At 37.5% G+C, this 14381-nt stretch overlaps 1 protein-coding gene and 1 long non-coding RNA gene across 2 annotated transcripts; both read left to right on the top strand.

Annotated features, from left to right (window-relative positions):
• Window positions 1-2784: 2784 nt before the first annotated feature.
• On the top strand, window positions 2785-6806 carry LOC139126162 (uncharacterized). Its single transcript, XR_011550490.1, has 2 exons — window positions 2785-3278; window positions 4422-6806. It is a non-coding gene; the product is annotated as an uncharacterized lncRNA (long non-coding RNA).
• Window positions 6807-11481: 4675 nt separating this feature from the next.
• LOC139126161 (uncharacterized) lies at window positions 11482-14381 on the top strand. The gene is made up of 3 exons (XM_070692207.1): window positions 11482-11897; window positions 13282-13698; window positions 14236-14381. The coding sequence occupies exons 1-3, from the start codon at window positions 11843-11845 to the stop codon at window positions 14373-14375; spliced, it is 612 nt and encodes a 203-aa protein (XP_070548308.1). The 5' UTR covers window positions 11482-11842; the 3' UTR covers window positions 14376-14381.

The raw sequence follows: 14381 nt of genomic DNA, 5'->3' as shown, positions 1-14381 counted from the left end.
TTCCATTTAAATTTGTACATGGGTGGAATTTATCTTAACCATCCTGTCCTCTCGTCAAATTCTGTTGGAATGCCACCAATATCTGAAGATATCTTTTCCTACACCGAGTTGGTCTCCATGTACCCTTCCCTGCGAATGAAAAGAATACTATGAAGCACTTATAGTGATCAATCATTCCCAACTCCACTCCAAGGTTTGGAGTTTGCTGGGTTCTGACATACGTTTAAAAAGTGTATCATCATTCCTTGAATTGTGTCTGTAAGTGTTGTAGAAGGTATCTATACCGTTAGGGAACGGTTTCGTCATTTTGAAGATGCCTCACAAAGTCTACTAATGATGCAAATAGGACAAAATAATGTCAGGCAGAAACTGTTTCTCTTGTCATATACCTGAAAATACTGAGAGACCTGAAAATTACAACACTTTATAGGTGTACAATTAACGTTTTTCGATTTTTTTGAGGACTTATCGAAAGATCGATCGTTCATCGTTTTATAGCATTTCACAGTGAAATAATTCCATTCCAGATCTGAGACTGAGTGAGCCTTCAATCTAAATCTATGGCCACTTCTAGATGTCGCCAAATTAAAACGATAAACTTTTATCTCCCCTCCCTTTCACTAATTGAATATCATCAAAATTTGGCACAAAATCATTCACGCTAAAACTGAAAGAATTTGTTAGCTTTAGATCTTCACGTTTCCCAGTCACGTATTTTATTAATTTAGCAATCTAAGATCATGTCTGTGTTATTTTGACAATGTAACTGTGATTACTTAGGTTGCAAATAACTCATTCCATCCCTTATCCACCAGTAGGGCCGTGTCGGGTGTACATGTTTTCTGTGGAGCATATGTAGTAGTGTCGCCGTGAGAGACTAGGCGAGAACGAGGCGTTACGTTTGGTGAAGGTCACGTGACAGACAGTAGAGGGGCGCTTAGGGACGGACCATTAGATCTTGGAGGGGGGTGGTCAAAAACAGAAAAAAAAATTTTCAGAGCAGAAAGTTAGGAAAAAAAAATCTTCAAACTAGTTTGCAAAATAAAAATAAATAAATAAGAAGACAAAGGCGTAAAAAAATCTGCAAAAGTCTTTAAAATTTTGAATTTTTTTTAGATTTTACCGACAGAAAGCAACTTTCTGTATTTTTTAGTACATCCTCCCGGCACATTTTTAATTTTAATTTATACATTTAGAGTGACTGTATCCCTTATACTGGAAGTTGTGATTATCTTATCTTTTCAGGACTTTTGTATTCTGATCACTTGAAAATTATGAAATTATAGAACCTGTTTTCTACTTGTTTCCTGCGTACAAACCAAGCAGGTACACTAAGTAAAACATTGAAACTATGGTATGGTTGTCAAGACAGAAAGTTGTATTTGCCTTTTAAGATCAAGGTAAACAGATGCAGGCCACATTAGTTTCATTTTTTTCACAGCATTTTATTGCAATGATGAATGCAAGAATGGGTGAACAAGTAGAAACACGTCAATAATGATAAAACAACATATCAAGTCATTATGTATTATTTTGCTTTTAAAAAGGCATTTTCAATTCTTTTTTCTCAAAAAACAGCCTCAAAAAACAACAGCAACACATGTTTTAACATTCAACAATACACTACGTAGAATGCCATCTATCCAACTAATCCCAACACAAAAACACACAAAAGGGTTGAACTTTGAAAGTTTCTTGATAGCAAATACTGAATAAATCTGCATGAATAATCGTTTTTGTGTAGCAATTTCAAAGAAATTGGACAAGCCCTTTCAGAGAATACAGATTTTTTGACCATGAATGGCATAAATTGCCCTAAAAAGACAAATATTGAAATTTCAACACATCTATACACATCCAATCAATTTAGACATGCTGCTACAGAGAAATAGATGTTTTGATCAAAAAAGGGCAACAATTGCTCTAAAACACAAATATGCAAATTTAACTATATTATTTAGCTTATTTTAGCTTCTCAGCTTGTCAAAATCAATTGTAAATCATGAGATATGCATGATGTTTGGTGGGGTGCATGTAGCCATTTCACCACGCAGTAGAAAGGGAAGCCAGGAAACCAAAATAGTCAATTTTCAAAACTATAGGAAGCTACTGAGGAGCAAGAAGACCATGTTTCAGAGGAAGATGTGTAATCCGAAAAAATGCTCCCAAAGTGCCACCAAATAACACCATTTTTATCTCTATTTTTCAAAAGCTCCAACAGCAGGAGGGGGACACCCCCTCCTGACCTCCCCCCGCAAAAATACTCCCCAAGTGCCACCAAATAACACCATTTTAATCTCTATTTTTCAAAAGCTCCAACAGCAGGAGGGGACACCCCCCCCCTGACCACCCCCCACAAAAAACTCCCCAAGTGCCACCAAATAACACCATTGTAATCTCTATTTTTCAAAAGCTCCAACGGCAGGAGGGGCACCCCCCCTCCTGACCACCCCCCACAAAAATACTCCCCAAGTGCCACCAAATAACACCATTGTAATCTCTATTTTTCAAAAGCTCCAACAGCAGCAGGGGGACACCCCTCTCCTGACTCCCCCCCCCCCCGGTGACCACTTGCGAGGCCGCTTGTGGTGCTTGGCAGACAGCGACGAACTAAAAAAAAATTATAAATCTGAAAATTTACTCTGAAAAAAAAAATTTGCACAGGTAATCTCAATTGGAAAAAAAAAATTTCAGAATTTACAATAGTAAAAAAAAATTTTCACAATTTCATTGTGACCACCCCCCCTCCCAGGTCTAATGGTCCATCCCTTACCAAGTGCAGTGACCGATCGGAACGCGCTTTGACTCTGACAGCCTGGGCTGATACGCGATGTGACTGTCATTGGGTACGTGTAGAAATAGAGGGCATGCAGAAATACTTGTAAAAGCAACCGCTACGCAACGGTTGTTAAGTTAATGATTATGTGTGATAACGGGGTCATGATCCCGGATATAGCTATCGATTTATATAAGTCAGCCATAGGTGCACAGGGATTTTGGCAATCTGCAGGACAACATCAAAGTCCTCACAGGACTCGTCCTTAGGACGTCTTCAGGTCAACCTGACCCTCCTTGTAATTGTGTCATCGAAAAGAGGAAGGGTTCCTGTTAATGTGTACTCTAGGTCTTCGACGCTCAAACTTCGTAACCTCCATACGTGCGTCCTCAGCGCTGGTCATTTGTGTCGACTTATACAGGATTTTACATTGCGATGTGAGCTGTCAGTATGACAAGACCGCAGCGTATTACAACAACTTTATTGACCACGGTCCTCATAGGTAAGTTCCTCAAACAATAAAAATAGCAAATCATTAAATTATAATATAACAATAACCGCTAAATGTACTCGACACAATGACGTCACGGACATATTTCATTCCCCATAGTGCCCCTGCTTGAGGACATGTTATAGCCAATTTAATGGGTCATATAAATACACAATGCAATTTCATTTCGAGGTTACAACATTGACTGTTTTACAGTGGTACGGGTATTCAGAATGCTGTCAAGTGTGTTACTCCTAGAAAAGTTCATTTATTGCCTGTTACGTCCGAGGCTACCGTGTAGCTCAGCACGGGTGCTGGGTCAAAGTTGAGTAAAGTCAAAAGTGCAGAGTAAATTACGCACATAACAAGAAATGCGGAAATAGAAATTGATGGTTTTTAGGTAAGCATACATACGTAGGCGGTATTTATGGATATTTGGCAACCTCCTCAAAGCCTGTAACTTCCTGTCGAATGAAATCAGGAATTTCCCACCAACAATGTAATATGACGCAAATGGTATAGATATTTCTGTAAACATTATTTTTATATCCGAATATAGAAGTAACTTTCCATCAGCTGCGACGAGAAAGAATAACAGTGCAACATATTCGCTTTATAGGACATAAAAACGTGTAATAATTACAGCTTGAAGGGACAACGTCGCTCTTTTTGGAGCCTTTTCCATAAATTTTGTGTGATATGAAAAGTTACTGTAGTTTTGCGTTTTGACTACATGAATCTTGCTGAAATACAGGTCAGCTGTGCACAAATTACGACTCTGCTCGCAACAAGGTTAAACATTTTACGATCTGTACCAAAAAAAATCAAGTTCCAAAATTCAAATTCGTCATGCATGGCTGAACATACACTGTACATGTAAATTCAGGCAAAAACATGTCAGCGTAATTTTAACATGTCTATAGTCAATTACGTTTCTCGGCCAAGAACAATGTTTTTGGGTTTTTTATCTCACCGTACATTGGCTACTACAAATAATTGCCCCTTTAAGGAATTTCAGCACGTCTATAGTGAATTACGGTCGTGAACACGGTTTTTTCTTATTATACCTCGTGTCACCTTACATTTTACTACTACAAAGCTATGGTAATGAACTGTCGAGTTTATTTCATACTTTTCTTCCTGTATTTCCACTAGGACTGGTCTCCTATGCAGCCTCGCAGTCTGTTGCAAATATCACATTTGACAGCGTTGAATTCCAAGTCTACCGGGGTGACCCTGTCGAGTTGTCGTTTGCCATGAAATGTCGGTTGTGTGAAGAAAGTTACAAATTCAGAATAAAAGTTTCGAAGACAACGGAAAAGAAACAAAAATCATGCACGAGTTTCATGGACACACCACAGAAATGCATCCAAACTGTCTGGGAAATTATTGCATAAAGGTGAGTAGAAGAAAAACCTGAAAATGGAGATTACATTTCTTCTTAAAAACGCCACCAACGATGACGACGGTGATTACCTTCTGGAAGTTCATGCCCAAGAAAAAGGCAAGCTCACATTCAAAGCCAATGGCTCGGTCAAATTCTCTATAAACGTGAAAAAGAGAAAAAGTCTAATATTCGACACAGAAAGCCGAAAGAGGGCGTTACAAGGAGAAAGGGCAAAGGTCGAAGACAAAATAGTTCAGACATTGGTATCCCTAGAGTTGAGAAATGAAGAACCTTCATTTTGAGTGATTTATCAACGTTTGTACTTTGAAAAGACCTTACTTGCTATCGGTTTTCTCCACAATGTTCCACACTGCTGTGTTTCTTGAATTATGACTTGGTGGCAAAGACTGTCCAAGCTCTCCAACGAAAGGAATAAATTTATTATATTTGCCGTAGTATTTGCCGTTCGCTGAGTCAGACATGGATGTTACTCTGTGTGTATACTATATTACAGCTGAGTTAGGTACAAATGACGAACAGCATTTCATAACAAATCGCCAACGCATGGGACAGGGCTGAAACACAGCTAAAAAGATTTTTTGCAATAGTGAGTTGAAAAAAACGAAGCCACTGTGCTCAAAAATGAAATAGAATAAGATAAAGAATAAACAAAATGGAATAAAATAAAATGTAATAAAAAGAAATCAAATCATACAAAAATAAATTCAGTCATACTAAGGCATAAGTTGACATCCATTAGCTCCCCTTCAACTGCGTGACTCAATCGTCTGGCAAGCAGCATTTCAAATAATGATCATCCCAGGATTAAGGATCGTCATTTTAAGTTAACTTGTTGCCAAGATTTGAGGCGAATACTACTACAATTTCAATGCTCATATAGCTTTAATTACATATCTCTTGTAAAAGTATTTGACAACACCAGGAGTTGCTGGAATATATTGTCTTTGTATGGACATTTCACTGCAATAAATTGAGTTCTCATGAAGCATTTTCCAAAGAAATCTGTGTCTCATCAGTGTTTAAATATGTTTTACGTGCTTTACCTGAACTCCCTTCTTCCACGTCGTTTTCGACGGTTCCTCTACGTTACCGAAGAGCGCCCTTACTGGACATTCCGTCCGCAATCGCGTCATACCAAAGGTATTATTCGGCATCCGAATCCAATGAGACATAACAGAGCCGTACAAACAGTATAAAAGGCAAAATGAAATATTAAACAAAATTCGTATAATAATCTTCTCTCAAAGAGGTGACACTTTTACCTGCTCTTTACATTGGTGGCCAATTTGTGTTTTTTTTCTTTGAATTGTATATTTTTCAGTGGGTTGACAAGAAATGTAATGCGAAAAGTCGAATTACCACTTATTTTTACTTATTTTTAAATATTTCACACCATTTTATTTTATGCAGCTCACAGAGCAGTTCACACACTATAATGATATTTTCAGTTCAAGCATATCATGAGCTGATTAAGACTGAAGCATGGTTATATCTGCAACATACAGTTCCAAAACATTTCTTTACAGCGGCTGTCCTAAATGCCTTATTCTCGCGTTAATGGTTTTTGACGTTGACTGTTTGTGTGATTTTATTTCTTCGTTCTCCTTTGAAAGTTGTACTCATAACACGATTGGAACTAATTTTGGATAATTGCGTCTTAATATTTTTCAAAGTTATCAAAAGAGTTAGGTGCTATATAGCTGAATGTTGCTATATTACAAATTATTCGTAAAAAACAAGTGTATAACTTAAAAAGAAAACCGAATCATTTGCAATTAAAACGACATTACTTCGCCATCCAATTATCCCAAATTAGTTCCAATCGTGTTTCATTTTGTCAGTATGCTCGGAATAAAGCTGAAGCCACTTTATTAAAACAACATGAAAAAAATGCTTGTTGCTAACCGAGCAATGAAGGGTACATAAAAATAATGTGATTGTAAAAAGGTCTTAGCAAATATGATGAATCAGCATTTCTCCTTTCACAATAAGAGATGGATTGCACAGAGGGGAGAAAGATTTTGTTGTTTGTATTTATGAGAAATGAAATGTTATATCGTAGACTGAAAAGGTCATTATATCTTTGCTCTTTAACCACCAATAAACATGGCTTTCGAAGTCCGTGTACCCAATATATCAGTGAAGGTTTCGTTACTTATATGCATTTCCTTTCCCTCCAAACTCTGTCTATCTTATTGATTTCGTCCCTTCTGCTATTGATAGCCTAGCCTATAACCTATTGATAACCTGGTCTATAAATATGCTATTGATTGCTTAGTCTATAAACATGCTATTGATAGTCTAGTCTAGATCTATTGTTACTGATAGCCTAGTCTATTGCTATTGATAGCCTAGTCTATAAATGACGCAAAAGAACGTTTTCAAATCTTTTCCGTACCGACAACCTCTTAATAATCAATTTTCGGATGTGCAGATATTTGCCTCCGAGTCTTTATAGCTTTTACCTTGAGATTATTTTGAAAGCAGGAAATAGAGAATCACATATTAACTTGCTAAAAATCCCCTGTAGTCGTTAATAGCACCTGCCGCATTCGTTATAGCACCTGCGCATCTATTTAATTACTATTTGATCTGATTAACGATTTTTTTTATTACAATGATTTTTACTTTCCATTTATGATTATTTTTCACCTTTCCTAGTTGAGGGCTAGGAGCTTTGACCTCACTGAGTTGAGGGCTCGGAGCTTTAGCCAGCTTCTCTTATGCGTCATGACAATTTTCACCGCGACATGTCGTTGACTTCGTAAACTATTTTTAAAAATGAACGCGTGGTTCTCCCCGATCATTGGTACACTTAAGGGAGCCCCCTGCACCATGGCCATCGTCATCTACAATCTACAGTGTGTGCACATTACAGTAGCAGCACACTGTCATAAAACTATTTGGCCAACAGGTGTCACCTGACATAACAGAGATTGCTATCTGATCGTACAATGGCTGAAGTACGTGTGGCTGTGCAGGCAACCATTACAGCTTGTCTCTGGCTATTCCTTTGACAGGTAAGCTCTAATTGTCAATGACTAATTCACAAGTTATCAACAGATAAGCCTTTGAACTCAACACATGGACCGGTGATAATAACGCCACAACAGTGTCTGCAAAAAAGAACCTAAAGAACCGCCTCAAAAGAACGTCACAATAGGATACATCGGGCAGTTATTTCACTTGCTTCGACCTAAACGGTTTGGTATGATAAGCAATGAGCTATTTATCAATTGCTGACACACATCATTGAGTAAAATATAGTAGCAGTTAGTATTGCAGTGTACAGAACAGAATGATGCACTTGTGTTCCCTTAACACCAAGACTTGGATACTTAAAGAGAAAGTGGACTTTGGTAAGGGCTGAACACTTCCGGCTAATATTGTACGTCATATCAACGGGGATTCCCCAGTGACATCAACCAGTAGCTGTCTATGAAATACGAAAAGTATGATTGGATAGAATAAATTGTGATACGTTCGTTTTTGGAAGCAGGGAAAGTCCGTTTTCGGTATCAATATGAATTGTGTTGCACAAATCGTTCGCAAATCTTGCAAAAATCCATAAATATTAGAACAATCTCAGACATGTAAGAGGATAACATTTATCGCCCCTCCGTCGTTTCAAGTTCATATGTCTGTCTTTGTTAGATAGGCTCTAACTATAACGATTTACTTGTTGCCACCGTAGAGGCTGTAGAGGGTGTGATTATTGGCAAATCAACACAGATCATAGGCAAATGTTGGCGCCTTTGTAGTACTTTGAATAGACTGGCTGTATTTATCATGACCCCGTGACCTTGCCACACACGTACAAACAGAGGATAGAACAAAACATAGTGATGTATGATGGTTCTATTGATGAAAAATAAAGTAATTCTAAGTATAGGATTTCACATCCATCGTCAGACGAAGCTATATGACACAGTGTTCATGAACCTTGTTCAGTCTACTAAAACTGCAGCTGTATTGTACGGTATTGTGGGTTGAAATCTTCTTGTTTGACCCACACTCTGAAACTTAACCTTGTATTCAGAGTTTCATTTTGTTCATGACAGAACGTTTTCCGTTTACCGTTCTATCGCTCTGTACTATATTATTTCTGGCCGAACTGCCATGGCAGGTCAATGACACACATTTAACCATCACGTGGTACCGATGTTATCGCTATTCAAAGCCTACTTCTTCTACACGTTGGAAATTCAAGTCAGATTTATAGGATACATTAAGTCTATACATAGACTGCATCGTTACATTCACAGTGGTGCATTGACAGTCAGTGGTTTTTGTCTTCTCTAATATAACTCGTCAGCAGGCTTAATTACTGTACGCTTTGCCGGTGACATCTATTGGGGGAATCCCCAAGATGACATGTGATCCGTGTCGTATGCCCGCAGATATTTACAAATCATGAGGCAAGGGGCTGATACGCTGTTCACAATCAATTAAGGTGGAGCTGCACGTTGCTAACACAGTTTTTTTTTCAAATGAATCTTTCTCATCTAAGATGACAAGGAAACCCCCTCATACTGTATATTTTCAAAAAGCAGAGAATCTAAAGTTTAGCAATAATTTACTAGAAGGATGAAGGGTATATATTTGGGGTAAAAAACGTCAATTTTATATTAATGATAAAAATTAAATTAAGTCACATGGTACTATTTTCTGAGATGAAATATTTCACTCGAAACAAGAGTATGCGTAGGAAAAAAATACTTTTATTTTGCATTATCTATCCTCATTCTATAATGGTATTGGTGTATGGGTGGAAAGACTGACACTCAAAACATATTAAAATCATGATAAGCATAATTAAAATACCTCTCATTCAAAATGTAAGAATTTTATTGCCAAACAAATAGTAGCTTTGTTCGATAGCTATATATATCTTGTTTGAAAACAATATATTTCGTGCACGATATCTATACGCACCTCATCATCATAGCTGTAACATTTAAATTATACGATGTAGATTATGACAGACATGTTTAAACTTTCCTCAATCACCATCGTACCCTTGGATGTCAGTGTTTACATTGGACCCAATACGACCTTTGAGCGCAGTTCCGACGACTGTATCCCTTTAAAGAACATGTGAAAACGTCAGTAAATTTGACATGGCCAGAGTGGAGCTAAATTCTTTTGAAATCTTGACATTGGGAGAGAAGAGAAGCCAGGAAATCGGGTGATTTGCATACATTAGCATAAATTAACACTTCTTTATCACGCAACTTACGACTGCTTGACAAGCTAAAAGGTGGACTCAACCAATATTTTAATCTTGGGTTAACAAATTAATTGAACTTGAATGATTATTTGCAAAAACGGTGATTTTGATATGCAAAATACACTATGTTGGCTGCAGCGCCCCCTTTAAGGTTTAGTGTGTACACTGCTATTACGGCTAGTCGAGGACATAGATGAGTGTTAATGTATACTGGTAAATTTGGTATATTGTTATATTAGCATGTATTTTCGAGACCAGTCTTTCCAACATTCGCTTAGACATACAGATTAAAGATTCCCATATACGTCAAATGTCGTTACTTCAAAGCACTTTTCGAAAGGGGGTGTACCTTTATCGATTGCTAAAACTCTGATCACAGTATACGTAACTAGAAATTTGTTGAATGAAATCAGTCTCCGGGCCAACTAGACATGTACCATGTACCGAGAGGCGATTTTTGACAACGCCTACTTCAATGTTTGCATTGCTGCCGGACAAACTTCAGGATGCAATACTGCTATGATTTTCTCGTTGCAAAGACCCGATGTGTGACGTAAGTTATTGTGACATACAAGACAAACGTACGTTACTGTAATATGTTAAAAGGTAAATATATTGACAGTTTTTGTACTCGCAGTGGAATTTTATAATTCACTGCAGTTTTTTTCTTTTGGCGTCAAGGTACTGGAACCAGCTGTTTAAGTGAAATCACTATCGGTTCTGATCGATGAGTTTGATAATTCTACGTAAGTCGGACAATTTCGAATCCCCAGCCTCTATAGAAATTGTACATTTATTGAAAGCAAAAGTGGTGTTGTTAAATAAAACACACGAATACATATAGTATTGTAAAATGCTGCATCATCGATGTAAAACGCGTAGATTGCATTGTAGGAAGTCGAGATAATCTTTCTTATTGATTGATGTGATTTATCCTGGGCAGGGTCTACTCATATCAGAAAATGTCTAAAATGTGTGATCAATTAACACCTATCTCTTCTTAACTTACGCTCACAAGATCCGTGTCTCCTCATAAAGGGTGTTGTCTCTAAGTCGATTAATTTGCATTCATTGTATACCGTATAGGACTGCCTGGTCAACTAGATACAAGGTGGGTTTAGACGCTACTTCACATATTCTGAATATTTGTGTTCACTTTAGCTTCAACGCAGAGTACAATGAACACACAAACAAATTAATTGCATTGACGATACCTAGCAATGCAAATGTTGATTTATGTGGCTTTTTACGAGATTCTGGAATACTTCATTTTCTTAAGTTAAAAGTACAAAACCCTTTCAGGCAATTCAGAGAGGTTGATTATGGAAATACATTGGATGTACAGTAGCATTTCCTCCTCCCTTTATAGATTTTTTTTTAAATCCTCACTGTCTTCCGAATATTGATGTGGTAACCATGACAACGAACCCGATGGCTTGTGCCACAGATACATACAACAAAACCGTTGGTATGATTAGTTGATTCAACATTTACCGACATTTCAAACGGTAACACTCCATCTCACCGTGGTTATCTAATACCTTAATGCTAGAAACTGTATTTTGGATTTCTCTTCAATGAGGGGCAGCAGGGCCGGGTGGCTTTGCAATGCACGAACTTTTACCTTGACCGATGGCTTGTACACTATTCAGTGGATGAATTTGAATAACTTGGTTTGTCTATTGAAATGAACAATGTTAGGTATTCCATTCATGAAATAGATGCAGTATTACCAAATCATGACTTCATATGGACATGCCCCTTTTCCAACACCCACGTCCAGACAACTTAAGTTAAATAGAAATGGATCTTGAGCCTAGTTTGTCAGAACTTGCGAGTTGTTCTCGAAGTGCTGATCTGTCACCAGTTTGGTCTTCAATAAGGTGTTTGTAAGAATACTCTTTGAAACTGTCGACGGAGTTTTTGTTGAATACCACAATGATCAGCAAGCATCTCGTTGTAGTGTCAGTGATAATACTTCTACGTTTGAGTGGTAAGTGCTCTTTGATACATTTTACAGGCTGTATTTGCATAATCAGGTCTGTACACGGTTGATATGGCGTCGCCATGTATTTTTAATCACATCAGGTAAATGTTAAACACTGCTTCGGATTATTTTGTGGTAAAATTTATCCATCTACTCACGCAAATACCTTGATCACTGCCTCACATCCACTCAAACTGAAAACTTTGAGGACAGGTATGAGTAATCTGAAGTGAAGTAGGACTATCCTGACTATCTCTCGAAAGGGATTCCCCAACCACACACAATATAACCTGCCGCTGAGAACATACGTGTGTTGTGAAGCACGTGATCAGAGCACGTGATCAGAGACAGATAGGCGAACACGTGACGTTACAATCATAGGACAAGGTGTTGCTGATACGCTGGGCATATATTCAATCAACCACCTGTTAATCAGTAGTTGAAGGTCTGTATGCACAAGACGCATATCAGCCTAGATCTGTACATTGGCGGTAGAGGAGATCTCCCTCAGTGATCTGTACAGTGCAAATGATTTATGATATGAAATAGCTTTCTGTGCCAGTTTTATTGTTTATTACCATATAAGCACGTGTTGAGGCATTGTTGTTCTAATCGGTTAGTTTTCCGACCGCAATGAAATTTGTCCACTGTGATATACTGATGTTTTAAACGTCCTAATCTGACGATTGTCCTTGAGGCCAAGGGTCAACTCTCGTAATATATGTCCGTATGCTATGTATAGGTAAACGCTTGGTCACGATCCGGCTGTAAATTATCAAAATAGCACAAATGTGCACTGTCGATGTCAGCAGGATTTGAAACGAGGCCGGAACTTCAACGTGTACAGAATATCATGATGCTAATTCACTTGCTGACCTTACCTTTCAATTATGTACGGCAACGACGCTAGGTTTTTTCCTTTAAAATCTGTACAAGCAATGCAACGCCTAAGAGTTGTAGGGTAACTTGAACTTGAGATGCATTGTAACGAGTATTTCAGTACCGAATGGAACGAGTCCTGCAATCAGTAGCGGCAGGAAGATCTCCGTATATATTACTTAACTAGGGATTTGGATACATTTTCACTTTTGTACATTATATTTTAGGGTTTTTAATTTAACATCTTATCTCTGCTGATTCAGTTAAGCTTTTTATGACTTTCGATGTACAACTATGACAACCTGCGGCCAGTCTACATGCAAATTTGGACCCACTTTGGAATTACATTGATCACTGACAATCATTTCCAGGACAATTATGAATTAAACTAAATCTCATATGTTGCATTTATCAGCGTCATCGCTGGTGAATTCTTGCAACGAAATACATTTTCTGCCATTCATGTCGAAATTTAGAATAATGTTCGTACATCACTTCTGGACTTTTACAGGACACCATCTAGCACCAACTGGGTCAGCAAAATTCAAGATACTCACATCACGACTTATTCTTCCCGTCCAAGAACACGAAAGAGTCTCACTTCAAGTAGAAGTACAGTCTTCATTCCCACTTACAAGTAATTATTACTTGTATGCAAGGGCAGGGATACATGGAGACAACCTAAATATGCCTATGGATCTAAAAATACAATTGAATTCAAGCAAAGAATTAGAAAACACCCTTGGTTGTTACAGTATTACTTATAGACCGGGAACCTTTGAACATACAATGACAGTTGTTATTGAAGATGTATCATGGAAACATGACAACGGCGATTGGGAAATTCACACCATGATATTCCAGAAAAACAACGAGACGTTTTTGATGGAAGACACTTACAGATTTTCATTGGCCGTCCAACGTAAAGGTATGTTACAGTTTACCTGTAGGTGAATTCGTAAGACATGTACATATAATTCTCAGTCTAGTAGTTTCGATTTTACCACGACTAAAAATAAATAACACAGAATCTTTGATATATTATGTGCAACGTGGAAATGCAAAGTTTACACACATATTATAGTGATCCGCATGTAGGTGTTGTCATTATTTCAACTCTCAAGTTTCAAATCTTAAAGCTGACGAGGACATTTTATTTCTATACTGAACTTCTTAAGATTGTGCTTTAAATGAATTAATACAATTATTTTATTGATTTCAAAATGTCCGGCCATTTTATATTTTTCACCGCGTTTTTTCATCTTATACAACAGACCACACTGAGCACTTTGTTGAATTTTTCTGTAGTTTACAAATACAACACTTCTAGAGTGACTGACATCAAAACTAAATTGTTGATCTATAGTAAGCTCAGTGTCATATTATACATATGAACAAGTGAAATTTTACATCAAGGGAGTGGTCAAGACACTTGATATATTTTCTTTTTTTTTCCCGGATGCAGATTCTGAGAAAAAGCGAAAAAAAACTTGTCAAGGAAACGTAAAATCGACATCCAAGACAAGTCGGAAAAGGAAATCTCGGAGAATGAGAAAAAGAAAACAGCAGTTTAATGAGGAAGTACGGCATGGAAAAAAGCAGTAGCCCCCC

This window comes from Ptychodera flava (genome assembly GCF_041260155.1).
Source record: "Ptychodera flava strain L36383 chromosome 3 unlocalized genomic scaffold, AS_Pfla_20210202 Scaffold_27__1_contigs__length_13241970_pilon, whole genome shotgun sequence".
Lineage (NCBI taxonomy): Eukaryota > Metazoa > Hemichordata > Enteropneusta > Ptychoderidae > Ptychodera > Ptychodera flava.
This window is presented reverse-complemented; position numbering and strand designations above follow the sequence as displayed.